Consider the following 22,166-nt stretch of genomic DNA (forward strand, 5'->3'; position numbering starts at 1 on the left):
CTACTTTGTAGTGACCTAATGACTGCTGTGTTCTCTTTAATAGAGTAACAGGCAAAAATGATGTCTGTGCTGGAATGCGTGTTGCCTGTCTATGTAAGTTTATTGAATATGTTTATGATAGACAACTTTCTGTCACTGTGTTTTCAGCTGTGGTTAGTTAGTTTCATGTTCCATGGATCAATTGCATAATAAATTGTTATGATGAGGAGCAAGTCATCTTACAATTACATCACGTACAAATTTGTAAATATGGCTACTTGCTGAACATTTATAATTTTATTATTATTATTATTATTATTATTAAATATACAGACGCAATTTAGTAATTTTTACCCACCAACTCTTCTACATCTAAATCTACTGTCTGCAAACCACTGTGAAGTGCATGACAGAGGGTACAACCCACTGTACCAGTTGTTGGGGCTTTTCCCATTCCATCCACATATGAAACACTGAAAAAATGACTCCTTAAATGCCTCTGTGCATGCTGTAATTAATCTAATCTTATCCTTAAGGTTCCTATGGGAGCAAAATATAAAGGGTTGCAGTATATTCCTAGAGTCATCATTTAAAGTGGTTCTTGAAACTTTGTTACTAGATTTTCTGGAGACAGTTTTCATCTATCTTCATGAGTCTGCCAGTTCAGTTCTTTTGAAATCTCAGTGCCACTGTCCTGCAAGTCAAACAAATCTATGACCACTCATAGTGCACTTCTCTTTATATGCTCAGTATCCCGTGCTAGTCATATTTGGTGCAGATTCCTCACATTTGAGCATTATTCTAGGATGGGTCACACAAGTGTTTTGTTGAACCGATGTGATCATTCCACTTCATGACCCTACTAAGTATTTATATGAGTTTACAGATTCCAACTGTGACTCGCTGATATTATATTCATAGGATACTATGTTTTTTCTTAATTCTGTGATGTGCACAATTTTACATTTTTTAACATTTAACACAAGCTGCCGATCATTGCACCACTTTTAAATCTTATCAAAGTCTGACTGAATAATTGTACAGATTCGTTCAGACAGTACTTCATTGCAGGTATCCGCATCATATGGATAAAGTCTGAGGTTACTATTAAGGTTGCCCATAAGATCATTAATATACAACTCGAATAGCAAGTGCCCAACACACTTCCTGGGGTACACCTGAAGTTACTTCTACATCAGTTGGCAACTCTCCATCAGAGATAACATGCTGCATCCTTCCTATTAAGAAATCCTCAATCCTGTCACATATTTTGTCTCATACCCAATAGGAGGAGATCATTCTGTTTGAGATACCTCATTATGTTTGAGTTCAGAATATATTCTAGGATTCTACAACAATGGATGTCAAGCATATTGGGTGTTAGCTTTGTGGATCACTTCTCACTTCTGTTACCCTTCTTGTAGACAAGTGTGAGTTGTGTTTTCCTTCTAGCTACCAGGCATGATTTTTAAGGGATCTATGACAGTTTATGATTAACACAAGAGCTAAGTTAGCTGTTAATTGGGTATAAAATCTGATGGGGATTCCACCAGGCCCTGAAGCTTTGTTCAGTTCTAACAATTTTGGCTGTTTCTCACTGCCACTAACATTAATATCTATTTCACTCATCTTTTCAGTGGTGCGAGAATTAAATGATGGCAGTACTCTTTGCTTTGCTTTTCCTTTGTGAGTAACTGGACACTAAATCTGGTGCCACTAACAGCCTTTAAATATGACAAGAATTTCTTTGGGTTTTGTGAAAGATCCTTCAATAGCATTCTCCTACAGTCATCACTGAAGGTTTCACTCACTACTGTCTTGACCACCAAATATGTTTCATTCAAACACACTCTATCTGTAGCCCTATGCTTTGTTTTATACCTATTATGCAGAAGTTTCTTTATAGTGACTATAGACCATGGAAGATCCCTCCCCTTATGAACTGTTCTACTGGGTACATATCTGTCCCGTACATGATCAACTATTCTTTTAAACTTGAGCCATAGTTCCTCTACATGTTCCTAGCCTGAGCTAAAAGTTTCAAGATCCTCATTGCAATATGACACTAATGCTTCTCTGTCTGGCTTGCTGATCATATAATCTTTCTGCTTGTTTTAGTTGCCGTTTGTATTCTGGCATTGATTGTTGCTGTAACTGCCTTATGATCAATTATACCAGTTTCAATATGAGCTTTCTCAAAAAGATTAGGTCTGTTCACTGCCATTTACTCTTATTTCAATCATAAGTGGGGTTCCGTACTATCTGTTCTAGATAGTTTTCAGAACAAGCATTTAGTAATGCGTCAAAGGATGTCTTGCCATGCCAACCATTAACAAAACTATAATTATCCCAATCGACTGTTGGATGATTAAGAAACTTATGTACAAGTGAACTGAGGCATTCTCTCAAGTTTTTGGTTACATCAGGAGGGGAGTCTGCTGGTCAATAGAACCCTATGTGAATCAGTAATTTCTATCCAACACCTTATAAAAAAATACAATAGGACAAATGCTTCTATGGAATAGGAGGAGTTGCTTGGGAGAAATGTTTTTGGTTTGTTTTCAAATTTTACTTTGCTATCTATCAGATATTTTACATCACCATGCAAGTTATAAAAAAATTTGGTTGCAGCTTTGTGCAGCCCTTCTAGTGCTACAGACAACCTTGATATGTAAAAATGAATGTCATTTTTCCTTCTGGTATTGTAATTATGTACATCATTGTTCCCTCTAAACTGCAGTGAATTATTTACAACAAACTTCATGAAGAAATGAAAGATCTTTCGATCTTCGATCGATGTGTTCTGACAGCAGTCAGAATGCCCAAGTCCTTAAACAGATGATCATGTATGTGCACCACATATTACTCTTATAGCACATTTTTTAGCAATGAAGACTTTCTTTCTTAAAGATGAGTTACCCCAGAACATTACTCCATATGACATTACTGAATGAAAATATTCAAAATATGTCGACTTACTCATTTGTCTCTTCCCCAGATTTGCAATGATTCTAAGCGTAAATGTGGCTGAACTAAGCTATTTTAAGAGTTCCAAAATGTGTTTTATCCAATTTAAATTCTCATCAATAGGGACAAACAGAAAGGAATCACTGAATTTAGTAGCCAATGATTTGAATTTAACATTGTCTGGCATGTTGAACAAGTCTGTAATACCGCTTATAGTGCATTTTTAAGTCCACGTCAGATTCAGTCTTTTGCATTAAATAAAAGAGTGCACAATCTTCACATTTGTATGACGTGCATCCCAGTGATGCATTTGATGTCATTCCCAATAGGGCAGATCTAACTGCTCCCACCATCCCCAGTAATTTCTACCAAAATCTTTCTCCACAGAGCCTACATCATTGGTACAATGCCAGGTTCCACACATTGCATAGAAATACTAGTTACCCGCAACGAATTACTGAGGGAGTTCTCTAACAAACTTTCCCCTCCCACGACCCCTGTAAGGTAACAGACTGAGAAACAACCAATACTTAACATGATCCATACTTTTGTAGTAGCTGATACTATGTCATGACTATTATGATAGCTAGTAACTTCTGTTCATACTTTGTCACTTGTGATTCAATCTCATATGAGAGCATAAACGCTGTTATCCTTGAAAAGCATAACACAAGTATTTTATGTACAGTTAATGACACGATAACACCAAATCAGCTTAAATGAACATACGATAAAGTTAATAAATAACTAATGTTAATAAATTGATTACTCTTTGCTCAGGATTCTGCAAAAATGTCAGTAATTAAAATAATTACATAATTATAGTCTAATTTAAAATTTTTCAAATGAAATTGTGTATAAAATAGATTTTATTAATCTGAAAATGGATTCTTATCAAAATTTTGATTGTTCCAAACACATTTCTGAATTTTGAAAGACACAATGCTGTGAAAACTTAATTTTTCATTATAAAGTGAGATTAATTTAATAACACTTCAAGACTTCGCATATTTCAATTGTTGCATATTTATTTACACTAGAACAGCTGCGCCTGCCAAGTCAGTGTCAGTTTTTACCCGAAAGTGGTTGCTGAGTACATGTTAGCCCAATTTCATGAAAGTTTTGTTAAAATTATTTGTCTTTCATTAAAACAAAATTAAAATTAAAAGTTTTGAGTACAGCTTTTTTTTATTAGAATCGCAATATTTTCGCCCATTCACAAACATCCAGGCTACTGGAACAAGCAGCACGCAGACAATCATACACACTGTCTTTTAGAAAGCATTGTTGTCTGGAGCACAGGGATGGGTATAAAATATTAAAAATCAATAAAAACAGTATTGATTGTGTTTTCAGGTTTTTTATTTGTTGGCAACCAGTTTCAGCCATTTCTTCGGACCATCTTCAGGCTTACAACACCTTTATGGCTACTGGTGGCGACAGACGAAGCGAGATCCGCAGAAGTATGGTTGTCAGTGTACTTCTACGGATCTTACTCCACCTGCCGCCACCAACAGCCATGATGGCAGTGTAATCCTGAAGATGGTCTGAGGTAAGGGCTGAAACTGGTTGCTAACAAATGTAAAATCTGAAAACGTGATCGAGACAGTTTTTATTGATCTTTAATACACATTAGTGGTGAGGTATTGGGCAAATGAAATAAGTAAAATTTTGAAAACTTTGTATCATTCTATTACCCTATTCACAGAATTTGTGGCATATTTCATTATTTTTTAAAAAAAGCAATTAAGAAATAAAAGAAATAAGTCAACTGTATCCATGGTAGTGGGATGATTACATCACTTTCTAGTGAAAGGCCCTCCCTGGTCTTTGACTACTAACTTTATATTGCACTTATTTCCTTGTTTTGCCTGAGTATTCCTGAACTCTTGGGATTGCCTGCGCATTTTTCTCTACAGTCTTCAGAGCAGTGAAGCTGCTGGAGACATCTAGACTAAAGCTATCAGACTTCAATCACTGCAAAACATCTTGAACTTCTTGCAAGATCTGATAGGCTTTATCACAGTCCAGTCATCTACCATACTACTATATTTACTGCTGTTAAATGCAGCTTTGAACTATTCTAATTCTCTTAGTGCTACTGCCATGTCAGCTTTTAGCTTTCAGATCAGATTTTCTTTTTTCGCTATTCTTGAATGATAGGCTCAGCTGTAACAGTCCCAAATGCTAGACATATCGCCATCGAAGTTGGATGTTTCACAGCACTCAACATGAGGCAGTTTTTATTCTGTTGACCATTTCTCAGAATGCTGCAGTAGATTTCCAGCTTGTCCATTATGACCTCTTTTTTAGTAGAAAGATTATTTTGCAATGGCTGCTCAATGTAAATTTGCAAATCAAGTGACTTATTGCAGTTTTATTTACTGAAAAAGGATTGAATTAAAACAATGGCAAGTAATTTACAGAATGTAAACAAACATTAATGAATTAACTAAATGTTATATTACTAAATACAATTCAATGGAGGGTGATGTTTCCTGTACATGGATTGTGTGGCACCGCAGCAGAGGCAGAGACCGAGACTGTGCTTGTACAAAAGTACAGTGTGAACAAACACTTTAGTTAAATATAGCGACACAATTTGTAATTTTTATCCTCTAGATTGATGAAAAACTCTCAAGTGTTCTAGGTGAATATCACTTTGCAAAATACTGAATATTGTGTTGTTTACAACATATGAAAGAACATAACTTAACTGTTCTCGGAACTCCAAATAGTATCGCTATTTGACTATTTCTATAAGAATATGTACATTAACACTCCAGCAACTGCAGAAGCACTAACACTAAACTTCTATTGAACTACCAGTTCTTTTAAATCAGCTTTTTAATAATTAAAACAAATAAATATAATGTTCAATGCCCCATCTATAGTAGAATATGAGGACACTTTCTATTGTAGAATATGAGCACAGGTTTCACCTAAGAGATTTCTTTACAGAATTAAAATTGATTGGCAGTTTACACATCATCAGACAACTGCTCCATTACACTTTACAAAAGTCTTATGGAGTGTAATCAGCCAATAAGTTTTATTTCAATTAGATGGATTCTACAAACACACCTTTTAGTCTTTCAATAAGTCAGTCAATCACAAATTGTACCAATCAATGGGCTCCTCTGAGACTGTAGATTAAATGTATCTTATTTTTAAGTACCAATATTACAAAAAGGATAACTGCTACTCACCATATAGCAGAGATGCTGAGTCATAGATGGCCACAACAAAAATACTCTCACAAAATGAACTCTCAGCTTATACTGCTGTGGTAGGTGTGGGCTTCGTGTCTATCTTGGCTACAATAATGCCTTCACTACGCTGTTCATAGTAGCTGACACATGCTCCTATTTCTGTATTCATTATTAAACCTACTCCTGCATTACCCCTATTTGATTTTGTATTTATAACCCTGTATTCACCTGACCAGAAGTCTTGTTTCTCCTGTCACCAAACTTCACTAATTCCCACTATATCTAACTTTCATCTATCCATTTCCCTTTTTAAATTCTCTAACCTACCTGCCCAATTAAGGGGTCTGACATTCCACTCTCTGATCCAATGCTGTTTTTGTTTCTGGTTTGTTGGTTTGGGGGAGTAAAGGTACCAGACTGCTAAGGTCATCAGTCCCTTATTCCAAGACTTGAAAACACCAACGCAGAGTAAAAACGAAAAATGGAAAAGATGACAGACGACACAGGACAAGAGAAACATCGACAAAGACCAGACAAAACGAATTAAAATCACACAGAGTGTGACGGTGGTTGGCCGACCAAAGAGAAAAAAAAAAAAGGAAAAGCCAACCACCGAGAAACATATTAAAAACTCAGTCCAAAACTGTAGGCCAAAAGCCAGACTCAATACTAAATAAAAATAAACACTTAGAGCAAATGATAAAAGCCCCCTGCCTGAATAAAATGCAAAACTAAGCTCACCATAGCAGTGTCATCATTTAAAAGGGCAGGGAGCATATCAGGCAGCGCAAACGTCTGCCTGAGCACACTTAAAAGTGGACAGTCCAACAAAATGTGGACCACCGTCACAGCCAACCTGCATCGACAGAGAGGCGGGTCCTCATGCTGCAGTAAATGGCTGTGTGTCAAGTGGGTGTGGCCAATGTGGAGCCGGCAAAGGACTATGGAGTCCCTGCGAGTGGCTCACAGGGATGACCGCCAAAATGTCGTCGTCTCCTTGACGGCACGGAGTTTGTTATGGGTGGTCAGACCCTGCCATTCAGTGTCCCATTGTGCGAAAACTTTGCGGCGTAAGACCGCTTGCAAATCAGTCTCTGGGAGGCCAATGTCCATGTTTGGTTCATTGGTGGCCTGTTTGGCTAGGTGGTCAACATGTTCATTGCCCGGGATACCGACATGACCAGGGGTCCACTCAAAGACTACAGAGCGGCCGCAACAGGCAAGAGTATGCAGAGACTCCTGGATAGCCATCACCAGATGAGAGCGAGGGAAACACTGGTCGATAGCTCGTAAACTGCTCAAGGAGTTGCTACAGATAACGAAGGACTCACCTGAGCAGGAGCGGATATACTCTAGGGCACGAAAGATGGCGACCAGCTCAGCAGTAAAAACGCTGCAGCCAGCCGGCAAGGATTGTTGTTCGTAATGGTCCCCTAGAGTTAGAGCATAACCGACCCGACCAGCAACCATCAAACGGTCAATGTATACAACGCCAGAGCCCTGATACGTGGCTAGGATGGAAGGAATAAAAGCGGTGGCGGAAGGCCTCCGGAGGGACTGAGTCCTTCGGGCCCTGTGCCAAGTTGAGCCGAAGGCAAGGGCAAGGACCACACCACGGGGGTGTATGCAAAGAGGCCCGGAAACGAGGTGGAACAGGGAAAACCCCAAGCCTGGAGAGAACCTCCCTCACGCAGACTGCGATCATACAACCTGACAGGGGCCGACTTTCTGGGAGATGGATGTGCAACTGTGGGAACAGTAGACGATAGTTAGGATGCCTGGGCAAGCCACAAACATGCGTAGCATAAGCGACCAGCAAACATTGGCGCCGTAACCAAAGTGGAGGGACGCCTGACTCCACAAGTATGCTGTCCACAGGGCTGGTCCGGAAAGCAACAGTGGCAAGGCGTATCTCACTGTGAAGGATTGGGTCCAGCACCCGCAATGCAGAAGGGGATGCTGAACCATAAGCCAGGCTCCCATAATCCAGACGGGACTGGATTAACGCCTAGTAGAGCCGTAAGAGGGTAGATTGGTTGGCGCCCCAGCTGGTGTGGCTCAAGCATCGCAGAGCATTTAGATGCCGCCAACACATCTGTTTAAGCTGCCGAATATGAGGCAGCCAAGTCAACCGGGCATCAAAAACCACTCCCAAAAACCTATGTGTCTCCACCACAGCAAGAAGTTCACCGGCAAGATAAAGCCGCAGCACCGGGCGAACAATGCGTCGCCGGCAGAAATGCATAACGCAGGTCTTGGCTGCCAAAAACTGGAAGCCATGCACTACAGGCCAAGACTGTGCCTTGCGGATAGCGCCCTGTAGCTGACATTCAGCAGCTGCAATGCCAATAGAGCTATAGTAAAGGCAGAAGTTGTCAGCATACAAGGACGCTGAGACAGACGTTCCCACTGCCGCAGCGAGCCCGTTAATTGCTATTAAAAACAGGCAGACACTTAAAACAGATCCCTGTGGCACCCCGTTCTCCTGAACTTGGGAGGAACTATGGGAGGCCGCGACTTGCACGCGGAAGGTACGGTGCGACAGAAAATTTCGGATGAAAATTGGCAGTGGACCCCGAAGACCCCAACCATGAAGCGTAGAGAGGATGTGATGATGCCATGTCATATCGTATGCCTTCCGCATGTCGAAAAAGACAGCGAGCAGGAGCTGACAGCAGGCAAACGCTGTATGGATGGCTGACTCCAGGCTCACCAGATTGTCGGCGGCAGAGCGGCCTTTACGGAACCCTCCCTGAGACGGAGCCAGAAGGCCCCGCGACTCTAGTACCCAACCCAAACGCCGGCTCACCATCCGTTCAAGCAACTTGCAAAGAACGTTGGTGAGGCTAATGGGGCGGTAGCTGTCCACCTCCAAAGGGTTCTTGCCAGGTTTCAAAACGGGGATAACAATGCTTTCCAGCCATTGCGACAGAAACTCACCCTTGACCCAAATACTGTTGTAAAGGTCAAGGAGGCGTCGCTGGCAGTCCACTGAAAGGTGTTTCAGCATCTGACAGTGGATGCGATCTGGCCCAGGAGCTGTATCAGGGCAAGCGGCTAAGGCACTGAGAAATTCCCACTCACTGAATGGAACATTGTAGGATTCAGGATGGTGGGTGCGAAATGAAAGGCTCTGACGTTCCATCTGCTCTTTAATGGAGCGGAAGGCCAGTGGGTAATTCGCAGAAGCGGAACTCAGAGCAAAATGCTCTGCCAAGCGGTTTGCAATTACGTCGGAGTCAGTACAAACTGCTCCATTCAGTGAGATCGCAGGGGTGCTGACAGGGGGGGATAGCCATAGAGGTGTTGAATCTTGGCCCAGACCTGCAATGGAGCCACGTGGAGGCCAATGGTGGACACATACAGCTCCCAGCACTCCTGCTTGTGTTGGCGAATGATACGGCAGGCCCGCGCACTGAGCCGTTTGAAGGCAATGAGGTGTTCTATAGAGGGATGTCGCTTGTGATCCTGGAGTGCCCACTGGCGACCTTTAATCGCCTCAGCAATCTCAGGCGACCACCAAGGCACAGTCCACCGCCGAGGGGACCCAGAAGAATGGGGAATGGCAGATCCTGCAGCAGTAACGATGCTGGTGGTGACCGAGAGAACCACCGCATCAATGGCGTCATTAGAAAGAGGCTCAATAGTGGCAATGGAGGAGAACAAGTCCCAGTGAGCCTTATTCATAGCCCATCTGGAAGGGTGCCCAGAAGAGTGATGTTGTGGCAGTGACAGAAAGATCGGAAAGTGGTCATTGACACACAGGTCATCATGCACACTCTATCGGACAGAAGGTAAGAGGCTAGGACTGCAGATTGAAAGGTCGATGGCGGAATATGTGCTGTGTGCCACACGGAGATGTGTGGAGACACCATCATTTAAAATCGAAAGGTCTAGCTGTGTCAATACATTCTCAATGGTGGCACCTCGACCTGTTGCCACTGACCCACCCCACAGAGGGTTATGGGCGTTGAAGTCGCCCAGTAACAGGAAAGGCGGCGGCAGTTCCGCTAACAGCGCAGCCAGGACATGCTGTGGGACATCACCATCTGGTGAAAGGTAAAGACTACAGACGGTAACAGCCTGTGGCGTCCACACCCAAACAGCGACAGCCTCTAAAGGTGTATGCGGAGGGACAGACTCGCTGTGAAGAGAGTGAAGGACATAGATGCAGACACCACCAGACACCCTTTCATAAGCTGCCCGGTTCCTATAATAACCCCGATAGCCACGGAGGGCGGGGGTTCGCATCGCTGGAAACCAAGTTTCCTGAAGAGCAATGCAGAAGAAAGAGTGAAGGCTGATAAGTTGTCGGAGCTCAGCTAGATGGTGGAAGAAGCCGCTGCAGTTCCACTGGAGGATAATATTGTCCATGACTGAGAAAGGCGTGAAGGGACTGGGGAGGCAAATTACGCCACTGGGTCACCTGCTGCCTCCGATTGAGCACCTGTGGAAGTGCTATCCATTGCGTCTGAGGGACCGGTGAGATCGAGGTCCTCAGCGGATGCAAGAATCTCCACCTCATCCTCAGAGGCAGAGCTTGTAGGTAGTGGTGGAGTAGGTGCCACCGCAGGTGTCTTGGTCTTACAGGTCTTCAATGTCGTTTCCTCTCGCTGTTCCTTTGGTTGCCATTGCTGAGAGGGCTTATTGGAGACAGTCTCCGGGACCAAAGACAATCGCAAAGCTCGATGACCAGCGACCTGTGGCTTCTTCAGCCACTGGTTGGTGTCTGCTGTGCTGCTGGTAGGAACCTGGGAAGGGAGTGACCCAAGTGATCCCTTCCAAGCGAGAGAAGCCGAAGAAGACTTACGCTTCTCCGGCTTACAAGTGGGGACTGGTGTCCCTGGTGGTTGAGGGGGGTGCTGCTCCTGAGGTAGGTGGTGGGGGAGCAACAGCGAGAGAAGCTGCCCCATCGTCAAGGGGGCAAGGGGGTAGGTGAGGTCCTCTGATTCTGACAGCTGACTGTATGTGGTGCAGCTGATGTAGCTGGAGCAGGAGTGACAGTGGAGGCATAAGATGACATCACGCGCACGGGATGTAGCTGTTCAAATTTCCGCTTAGCCTCAGTGTAGGTCAGTCGGTCCAGGGTCTTATATTCCATGATTTTGCATTCTTGCTGTAAGATCCTGCAGTCTGGCGAGCAAGTTGAATGAAGCTCTCCACAGTTGACACAGATGGGAGGCAGGGCACATGGAGTATCAGGATGAGATGGGCGTCCACAATCTCGACATGTGAGGCTGGAAGTACAGCGGGAAGACATATGGCCGAACTTCCAGCACTTAAAGCACCGCATCGGGGGAGGGATATAGGGCTTGATGTCACAACGGTAGACCATCACCTTGACCTTCTCCTGTAATGTATCACCCTCGAAGGCCAAGATGAAGGCACCGATAGGAACCTGAACGCGCCGGTCGAAATGAACACCTTTACACTCTAAGTTGGCGCGCAGCTCGTCATCAGACTGCAAAAGTAGGTCCCTACGGAAAATAATACCCTGGACCATATTTAAACTCTTATGTGGAGTGATGGTAACATTAACATCCCCCAACTTGTCACAAGCAAGTAATCTGCGGGACTGGGTGGAGGATGCTGTTTTTATCAAAACTGACCCAGAGCGCATTTTGGACAAGCCCTCCACCTCCCCAAACTTGTCCTCTAAATGTTCTACAAAGAACTGAGGCTTCATGGATACAAAGGATTCTCCATCAGCTCTGGTACAGATGAGATACTTGGACGAATACATGTCACTGTCATTCATTACCTTTCGTGCCTCCCATGGTGTGACCAGGGATGGGAGCGATTTGGGGTCATAAACGTTAGCTATAAAATGAGCCCTCGAATGCTTAGAGACTGCTGGTCGCTGGCCACCAGCAAGAGATGATGTGCCACACTTCATTGCGTGTCATCCACCCTGATGCCACCTACTCCAACCAAGGGGCCTCCCCATGGGTGCCACCCAGCCACAGCAATGGCCACCTGGCAGGATGGCCATTGCCAGGAGTCCTGATGCCCCAGGGAGATGGGCATCTACTCCTTGGCATACATGGGGAGTAAATGGCGCAGGCATCAGTAGAGCGATCCCTGTGTTGTCAGGGGGCTACAACCAACAGGGTACATGGCGGCCCCACCACAACGGACTGGCTACCGTGCTGGATCTTAGGTGCAAAAATGTCCAAGGTCGTCGTTTCAGCTAAAAGCAACACTGCACAGTGCAGCGTGGTAATCGCACCCAGGGACGTAACCTCACCCAAGAGATGGAAAACGAGCGGGACAGCATTGCAACGACAAGAAATCTGGCTATAGGTCTCAATGCACGACGGATACAGTACACAATGTAAGGCACCCTTCGCCAATTGGCTCGCTCTTCGGAAGAATTTTAGTCACCTCTTACGACAGGCAGGAATACCGTGGGCCTATTCTTACCCCCGAACCCACAGGGGGCAGTTTTGTTTCTCCTGATAATGAAGTTTTGGAAGTTACCCACATTAAAAGTCAAATCACAACCGTGGATTGTTGTTGTTGTGGTCTTCAGTCCTGAGACTGGTTTGATGCAGCTCTCCATGCTACTCTATCCTGTGCAAGCTTCTTCATCTCCCAGTATCTACTGCAACCTACATCCTTCTGAATCTGCTTAGTGTATTCATCTCTTGGTCTCCCTCTACGATTTTTACCCTCCACACTGCCCTCCAATGCTAAATTTGTGATCCCTTGATGCCTCAAAACATGTCCTACCAACCGATCCCTTCTTCTAGTCAAGTTGTGCCACAAACTTCTCTTCTCCTCAATCCTATTCAATACCTCCTCATTAGTTACGTGATCTACCCACCTTATCTTCAGCATTCTTCTGTAGCACCACATTTCAAAAGCTTCTATTCTCTTCTTGTCCAAACTAGTTATCGTCCATGTTTCACTTCCATACATGGCTACACTCCATACAAATACTTTCAGAAACGACTTCCTGGCACCTAAATCTATGCTCGATGTTAACAAATTCCTCTTCTTGAGAAACGCTTTCCTTGCCATTGCCAGTCTACATTTTATATCCTCTCTACTTCGACCATCATCGGTTATTTTACTCCCTAAATAGCAAAACTCCTTTACTACTTTAAGTGTCTCATTTCCTAATCTAATTCCCTCAGCATCACCCGACTTAATTTGACTACATTCCATTATCCTCGTTTTGCTTTTGTTGATGTTCATCTTATATCCTCCTTTCAAGACACTGTCCATTCCGTTCAACTGCTCTTCCAAGTCCTTTGCTGTCTCTGACAGAATTACAATGTCATCGGCAAACCTCAAAGTTTTTACTTTTTCTCCATGAATTTTAATACCTACTCCGAATTTTTCTTTTGTTTCCTTTACTGCTTGCTCAATATACAGATTGAATAACATCGGGGAGAGGCTACAACCCTGTCTTACTCCTTTCCCAACCACTGCTCCCCTTTCATGCCCCTCGACTCTTATAACTGCCATCTGGTTTCTGTACAAACTGTAAATAGCCTTTCGCTCCCTGTATTTTACCCCTGCCACCTTCAGAATTTGAAAGAGGGTATTCCAGTTAACATTGTCAAAAGCTTTCTCTAAGTCTACAAATGCTAGAAACGTAGGTTTGCCTTTTCTTAATCTTTCTTCTAAGATAAGTCGTAAGGTCAGTATTGCCTCACGTGTTCCAACATTTCTACGGAATCCAAACTGATCTTCCCCGAGGTCGGCTTCTACCAGTTTTTCCATTCGTCTGTAAAGAATTCGCGTAAGTATTTTGCAGCTGTGACTTATTAAACTGATAGTTCGGTAATTTTCACATATGTCAACACCTGCTTTCTTTGGGATTGGAATTATTATATTCTTCTTGAAGTCTGAGGGTATTTCGCCTGTCTCATACATCGTGCTCACCAGATGGTAGAGTTTTTTCATGACTGGCTCTCCCGAGGCCATCAGTAGTTCAAATGGAATGTTGTCTACTCCCGGGGCCTTGTTTCGACTCAGGTCTTTCAGTGCTCTGTCAAACTCTTCACGCAGTATCTTATCTCCCATTTCGTCTTCATCTACATCCTCTTCCATTTCCATAATATTGTCCTCAAGTACATCGCCCTTGTATAAACCCTCTATATACTCCTTCCACCTTTCTGCCTTCCCTTCTTTGCTTAGAACTGGGTTGCCATCTGAGCTCTTGATATTCATACAAGTGGTTCTCTTCTCTCCAAAGGTCTCTTTAATTTTCCTGTAGGCAGTATCTATCTTACCCCTAGTGAGACAAGCCTCTACATCCTTGCATTTGTCCTCTAGCCATCCCTGCTTAGCCATTTTGCACTTCCTGTCGATATCATTTTTGAGACGTTTGTATTCCTTTTTGCCTGCTTCATTTACTGCATTTTTATATTTTCTCCTTTCATCAATTAAATTCAATATTTCTTCTGTTACCCAAGGATTTCTATTAGCCCTCGTCTTTTTACCTACTTGATCCTCTGCTGCCTTCACTACTTCATCCCTCAGAGCTACCCATTCTTCTTCTACTGTATTTCTTTCCCCCATTCCTGTCAATTGTTCCCTTATGCTCTCCCTGAAACTCTCTACAACCTCTGGTTCTTTCAGTTTATCCAGGTCCCATCTCCTTAGATTCCCACCTTTTTGCAGTTTCTTCAGTTTCAATCTGCAGTTCATAACCAATAGATTGTGGTCAGAATCCACATCTGCCCCAGGAAATGTCTTACAATTTAAAACCTGGTTCCTAAATCTCTGTCTTACCATTATATAATCTATCTGATACCTTTTAGTATCTCCAGGATTCTTCCAGGTATACAACCTTCTTTTATGATTCTTGAACCAAGTGTTGGCTATGATTAAGTTATGCTCTGTGCAAAATTCTACAAGGCGGCTTCCTCTTTCATTCCTTCCCCCCAATCCATATTCACCTACTATGTTTCCTTCTCTCCCTTTTCCTACTGACGAATTCCAGTCACCCATGACTATTAAATTTTCATCTCCCTTCACTACCTGAATAATTTCTTTTATCTCGTCATACGTTTCATCTATTTCTTCATCGTCTGCAGAGGTAGTTGGCATATAAACTTGTACTACTGTAGTAGGCATGGGCTTTGTGTCTATCTTGGCCACCATAATGCGTTCACTATGCTGTTTGTAGTAGCTAACCCGCACTCCTATTTTTTTATTCATTATTAAACCTACTCCTGCATTACCCCTATTTGATTTTGTATTTATAACCCTGTAATCACCTGACCAAAAGTCTTGTTCCTCCTGCCACCGAACTTCACTAATTCCCACTATATCTAACTTTAACCTATCCATTTCCCTTTTTAAATTTTCTAACCTACCTGCCCGATTAAGGGATCTGACATTCCACGCTCCGATCCGTAGAACGCCAGTTTTCTTTCTCCTGATAACGACGTCCTCCTGAGTAGTCCCCGCCCGGAGATCCGAATGGGGGACTATTTTACCTCCGGAATATTTTACCCAAGAGGACGCCATCATCATTTAATCATACAGTAGAGCTGCATGTCCTCGGGAAAAATTACGGCCGTAGTTTCCCCTTGCTTTCAGCCGTTCGCAGTACCAGCACAGCAAGGCCGTTTTGGTTAATGTTACAAGGCCAGATCAGTCAATCATCCAGACTGTTGCCCCTGCAACTACTGCAACTACCGTGGATTGTCGAAATAAAATTGAGAACACACAAAAGATGCTTGTAAAATGTACAAAGCATGACTGTTGTATAAGCCAGGCTGGATGACACTACACGGGATATATTACGAGATCCAGTACACACAAACTGTGTGAAGCCAATGAAGTAAAACTTAAAATCTCTGTGTAATGTATGCATACTTCCACCATACTGATAACCAGCCAATATGGTGTAAGTAGCCCATGGTCTAGAAATACACTGGAAGGCAGAAGGGTTATAGCCAGTTTTACTTCATTGGTTTTATATAACTGGTATCTACCAAATCTCAAAATATATCCTATGTGGTGTTATCCAGCCTGAGTCACTCAACAGTCATGCTTAGTACATTTTACAAGTATCTCTTGCGTGTACTCTGTTTTGACAACCCACTATTGTGGTTTGACTTTTAATGTGGACAACTTTCCGAGAGCTGAGACTCCACAGCTATACACCTACATTATGCAAATATAACCATTATAAACCTGAAGATGCATCTATATTTATGTGAAACCAACAGTTGTGAACAAAGCACCTTCAAACAGCTATCTAGATTTAGGGAACACCTCATCATTTTCAACTTTTTAATTGTTGTAATTTTTATAATAATTTAAACAGTTACTGAGTATTGAGTGTTTTTATTGTTATTCATAATGTCTCTGAGCTGTGGTTGCCTTGTCCAGATTGTTGTTTGTATCATATCAGAGGTCCCTGCCCAAGGAAAAAATCGTAGGATGTACTGGGAATTTAACTTGGGTCCTTCCACACCACAGGCACTGACACTAGCCATTCACTTATAGGGTTCCTCAAAGCCAATTAAGAATTAAAATATTCCAGAACATACTGTTCTTATTCACTAAATAATTAAAAACAGTTTTCAGTAAATCTTTAGTCATTATTATAAAAGACTATTGTCTTCAGTAGAAGCAGGAAATGGATTACCTTTGAGCATTTCTATGAGTGAAAGTAAAATATCAGCTTTGCACAGAATCTGGGCACAGCCTTCATCTGCAGCAGCTGTCCCAAGCAGCACCACTACTTCTAACACAAGATCATCCTCATATTTCCCTGCAACAAAGAATTGCTGTGTTACAAACTTCAACTTTTTTGAAGTATTGATAACTTCAGACAAACATTTCACTGACATGCAAATTTGGTGACAAAAGATGGCCACACAGTGCAGTTTTACTTCAAACCCTACATCAAAAGAGCCTGACTCACTCACGGGGACTCTTAAGTAATGTTACGTAACTGCATACAACAATTACATGCACTATACATTGGTGAACTGAATGTACTTCATAAACTTCTTGCATTAATTTTCTGTAAACATCTAACTTTTTGACAGTATACACTATTGTCTTCAGCAAGAAAGCAACTGGCTATTGAAGAAGTAATCGACATAAATGATCTAGTATGTCACAATGTGGCCATAGATTACATTAAGTCTATGTGGTTCATTTTATACAGGATGGTTGTGGGAGCCTGGCTGTTCAATACAAAATGTCAAATCAAAAACACAAGTGATGATCGAAGGCATCACGTTTTTAAAAAGAAATCTACAAATACCAGTGACTGTATGCTGGCCCCTATTTCAATTGTACAGGAGGTGTGCATCTTCTAACACACTGGTCAGGTGGACTGAAGATGCACACTGTAATGCTGAAACTGGTATCAAGATGCAATAAAATTGGAAACATGGACAGATGAAGGTGTTTCCGATTTGGCATTTTATGGATATTATATTGGTGGAAACAATAAATCATTATCAGCAACGCAGCACGACACAGAATATGCGACACATATGCAGTCTCTTGGTATCGTTTGCCCAATCTGACACACTACTGCCTGTATAGCCCATGACACTAAGATATTGACACACATTCTAGTTTCCACAGCTTCTATGACTATTCAGTTCCTGTAGTTTGAAGTGTGGTAATCATCAAAGAATCTGCAGAAATTAGAATGTGTGACCCTAAGATGTGACTACCAACTTAGCAATTCAGGAAGTGGGCACTTGATACTGAGGGAATCAGTTGAGTACATCCCATATTATACATTCTGATGAGAACAAAGATGCTGCAGATGATGTTTCATCATTAGCACCACTGTAATTGCTGGTGGTATTATTGTACCTGCTGGAACAACAAACAACAGAAGACATGAGTAATCAGTGATGTTTATTTCTTTACAACAAAAAACAGAATAATACAACACTTCCACGATGAGGCTAGCACTGCCACTGGGAAGGCGACCAGCAAGGTCGAGCGATGAATTTGGTGTATGGAGTATCAAGCAGTAGAAATCCCTCAGTGGTATAGTTGGTATCCAGACGAGGGTGAACTGAACAGTGTGGCATCAAGGTATCATCCATTGGTGATAAGTGCCTCGTGCACTTATAAAGCCCTGGCAGCAGAGGAATACGCCCACCATAAATGAGTCAATAATGGTGTGGCACCACATGGCTGGTGTAGTACCATTGTGCAGCTATTTGAAATGTATATGTCGGCTGGGTGTTACTGTGCAGAGGCCGCACCTACAATGTCCAGTTGGGAAGTGCCTTCCGGAAATGACAGGTCATAGCCATGTGATGTGTGACCTGCGGCTGCATGGCAGCAGGCGCCATGCTGTAGACATTGATCATGCCATCACATTTACATCTATGTGACTGTATTATTACTTCAACAGTCAGCAGATTTCCTGATGAAAATAATGTTGGATATTGTGGAAATCTCATATTTTTATACATAATTAACACGAGAACTGCACCAATTGCACTTTATACAACAAATTCATGTTCAAAGCCTTCATGGTAATATTATAAATTGTCAGTTGTGTCTTCTTAAGACACAAGAAAACTAATAAACACATCTGTATTCTTTTCTCGACTTATTGTCACATATATCTTTTTTTTTTTTTTTTTTTAGGTTGTCACTTGTAACTTGCTGTTATACAGGCAACAATATTAGGAAAAGGGACTGGATTTGTCATTTTTAAAAGGATGAAACCAATGTACATAAAGGTGATTTACTCATTAAATAAACAGCTTACAAAACTCTCCTTGGGACAGTTCTTGAGTTTTGTTCATCAGAAGGAACACCTTACCAGGTTGGATTAAGAGAGAAGATAGAGAAGATCCAATGAAGAGCAGCACATTTCTTCACAATACAGTTTTTTAAGTCCAAGAGTGTAGCTGAGGTGCTCAACAAATGACAGAGGCAAATGCTACAAGAGAGCTGTTGTTCAACATGGATATGTTAAATGTTGGAAATCTGAGGGCATACACAGCAAGAAGAGTTGGACAATACATTACTTGCTCCTGCATATGTCTCACAACAGACCACGACAAGAAACTGACATAAATTAGCTCGTACAGAGGCTCCCCAACTTTCATTCTTCGCATGAACCATTTGTGAATGGAACACAGAAGGGTGAAATTCTAACTGTACCAAAAGTACCAAGAAGAGATTAGTGTTTAATATCCGTTGACAATGAGGTCATTAGACTTTTCTCAGCTCCCTGAATAAGCATTGCACGATCTTTTTCACTGAGAGCTTTCCCGATAGAGCCTAACTCACATCTGACATTGCTGAGCCCTGCACCTGGCATAAAAATACTAGTTATCCAGTATGTTATACCCAGGGAGTCCCATATCAGAGGATGACCCAAGGGAAATAGTATTTTTCAGTTGGCCACTCTGCTAACTTGTAGATGTGGTAGCCCCATCAACCAAATCTAATTGAATCCACTTCACATGCCATTCAGTTCAGTATAGCACACTGGCCAGCACAGGTGCGTACTTAGGCACTGGCGGAGATCTTTCCTGTGCAGAATGTTGAGGCTGTCCATCACCCAATGCACTGTGGGAGAGACCACCATGATCGCATTCCAGACAGAAGGACAATGGCCCAGTCGACAAAAAGATGGTGTGAGACAGATTCTGTAACTAATGTGAAGCATAACTCACCTGAAATGAGGGTTCAAGTGCCATAAAATATCCAACAAGTTTATGCAGCTCTGCAACAAAGCCTATAGAGATCTGTCCATCACCATTTCTGAACATTACAAATCCCTCAAATATCTTTGCAGAGGATTACGAAACAGGATTTAAAGTTTAATCCTTATAAGCTATAAGTAGTTCAATAGTTACAGCTCGGGTATAAAGTGAGGAGGCTGAATTTGTGACAGACAGAATTGACCAGGATGATATTTTTTCCGAAAAGAATCCAGTAATGTCACAAGAGGCTAACTTTCATCTGGGTTTATCACAGAACAAAACTTCCAATACTGCTCAGACACAAATCTGCTGCTCATTCATTAAAGGCCCAGTGTAGCAAAAAGGTCATTGCCTGGTGCACTACTCGAAAGTACAATGGAATTATTGGGTCATATTTTTTGGAGACAACTACAGCAGCCAATGAATGTCAATTTCGAGTGGTAAGTGACCGTGGTAGAGATAGAGGTTATTCCTCAAGAAATAATTGAGAACATAATGAGGAGCTTCTGCAAATGTATTCAGCCATTAATCACCAATGATAAAAGCCTTTCATTTTTACAAAGTAAACTTGTGTTCAGCTTTTCAGCAATAGTAGTGTGTGTAGAATCGGTACCTATTACAATATTACGAAAAAGAAAGTTGCCACTCACCTTATAGTGGAGACGCTGAGTTGCAGTTAGGTACAACAAAAAGACTGTCCAATTTAAGTATTTGGTCTGTAAGGCTTTCGCCAAAAATGGACAACACACACACACAAACACACACACACACACACACACACACACACACACACACACACACACACCTGCAGTCTCAGGCCACTCTAGCCACAATGCAAGCAGCAACACCAGTGCATGATGGAAGTGGTGACTAGGTGGAGGTAAGGAGGAGGCTGGGGCAGGGAGGAGGATGGATAGTAGGGTAGGGGTGGCAGACAGTGAAGTTCTGCTGGGAACCAAGCAGGGATGAGGTGGAGGGGAGGTGGGGCAGTTATGTGCAGTCAGGAGGTTAGATGGTGGCCAGGGTGGGGAGCGGGGAGGGTTAGTGGAAAAGGAGAGAAAGATTGGGCGTGATAGGATAGTGGAATCACGGCTGCATAGAGCTGGAATAGGAACAGGTAGGCTGGATGGGTGAGGTCAATGACCAATAAATGTTGGGGCCAGGAGGGTTATGGGAATGTAGGGTATATGGCAGGGAAAGATCCCAGCTGCGCATTTCAGAAAAGCTGGTGTTGGTGGGAAGGATCCATGTGGCACAGGCTGTGAAGCAGTCATCGAAATGAAGAACATCATCTTTAGCAGCGTGCTTAGCAAATGGGTGGTCCACTTGTTTCTTGGCCACAGTTTGTCGGTGGCCATTCATGCAGTCAGATAGCGTGTTGGTTGTCATGCCTACATAGAATGCAGTACAGTGGTTGCAGCTTAGCTTGTAGATCACATGACTAGTTTCACAGGTAGCTCTGCCTTTGATGCAATAGGTGATGTTTGCGACCGGACTGGAGTAGATGGAGATGGGAGAAAGTATGGGACAGGTTTTGCATCTATATCTATTACAGGGGTATGAGCCATGAGATAAGTGGTTGGGAGCAGGGGTTGTGTAGGGATGGACGAGTATATTGTGTATGTTCAGTGGATGGTGGAATACCACTGTGGGAGGAGTGGGAACGATAGTGGGCAGGACATTTCTCATTTCAGGGCATGATGAGAGGTAGCCAAAACCCTGACAGAGAATGTAATTCAGTTGCTCCACTCCTGGGTGGTACTGAGTTGCAATGGGAATGCTCTTCTGTGGCTGGACAGTGGGACTATGTGAGGTGGTGGGAGACTGAAAAGATAAGGCACGGGAGACTTGTTTTTGTACAAGGTTGGGAGGATAATTACGGTCTATGAAGGCTTCAGTGAGAACCTCAGTATATTTTGAGAGGGACCGCTTGTCACTGCAGATGAGACGTCCGTGGATGGCTAGGCTGTATGGAAGGGACGTATAAGTATGGGGTGGCAGCTGTCAAAGTGAAGGTAATGCTGGTGGTTAGTAGGTTTGATATGGATGGAGGTATTGATGTAGCCTTCTTTGAGGTGGAGGTCAACATCTAGGAAAGTAACTTGTTGGTCTGAGTAGGACAAGTGAACCAAATGGGGAAAAAGTTGTTGAGTTTCTCGAGGAATGCGGATAGGGTGTCCTCACCCTCGATCTAGACCACAAAGATGTCATCAGTGAATCTGAACCATGTGAGGGGTTTAGGAGTCTGGGTGTATAGGAAAGATTCTTCTAGATGGTCCATGAATAGATTGGCATAGGATGGTGACATGCAGGTACCCATAGCTGTACTTCGGATTTG

The 22,166-nt window shown here is 42.8% G+C and overlaps 1 protein-coding gene across 2 annotated transcripts in view; it reads right to left on the reverse strand.

Annotated features, from left to right (window-relative positions):
- LOC126188997 (kinesin-associated protein 3) overlaps positions 1-22,166 on the reverse strand; it is a 226,372-nt gene that overhangs the window by 65,754 nt on the left and 138,452 nt on the right. For both annotated transcript variants that reach the window (XM_049930800.1, XM_049930801.1), the window contains exon 12: positions 16,774-16,899. In XM_049930800.1, the coding sequence (XP_049786757.1) occupies positions 16,774-16,899 (126 nt within the window). The remainder of the gene's footprint in view (positions 1-16,773; positions 16,900-22,166) is intronic.

The sequence above is a fragment of the Schistocerca cancellata genome, chromosome 5 (genome assembly GCF_023864275.1).
Source record: "Schistocerca cancellata isolate TAMUIC-IGC-003103 chromosome 5, iqSchCanc2.1, whole genome shotgun sequence".
Classification (NCBI taxonomy): Eukaryota; Metazoa; Arthropoda; class Insecta; order Orthoptera; family Acrididae; genus Schistocerca; species Schistocerca cancellata.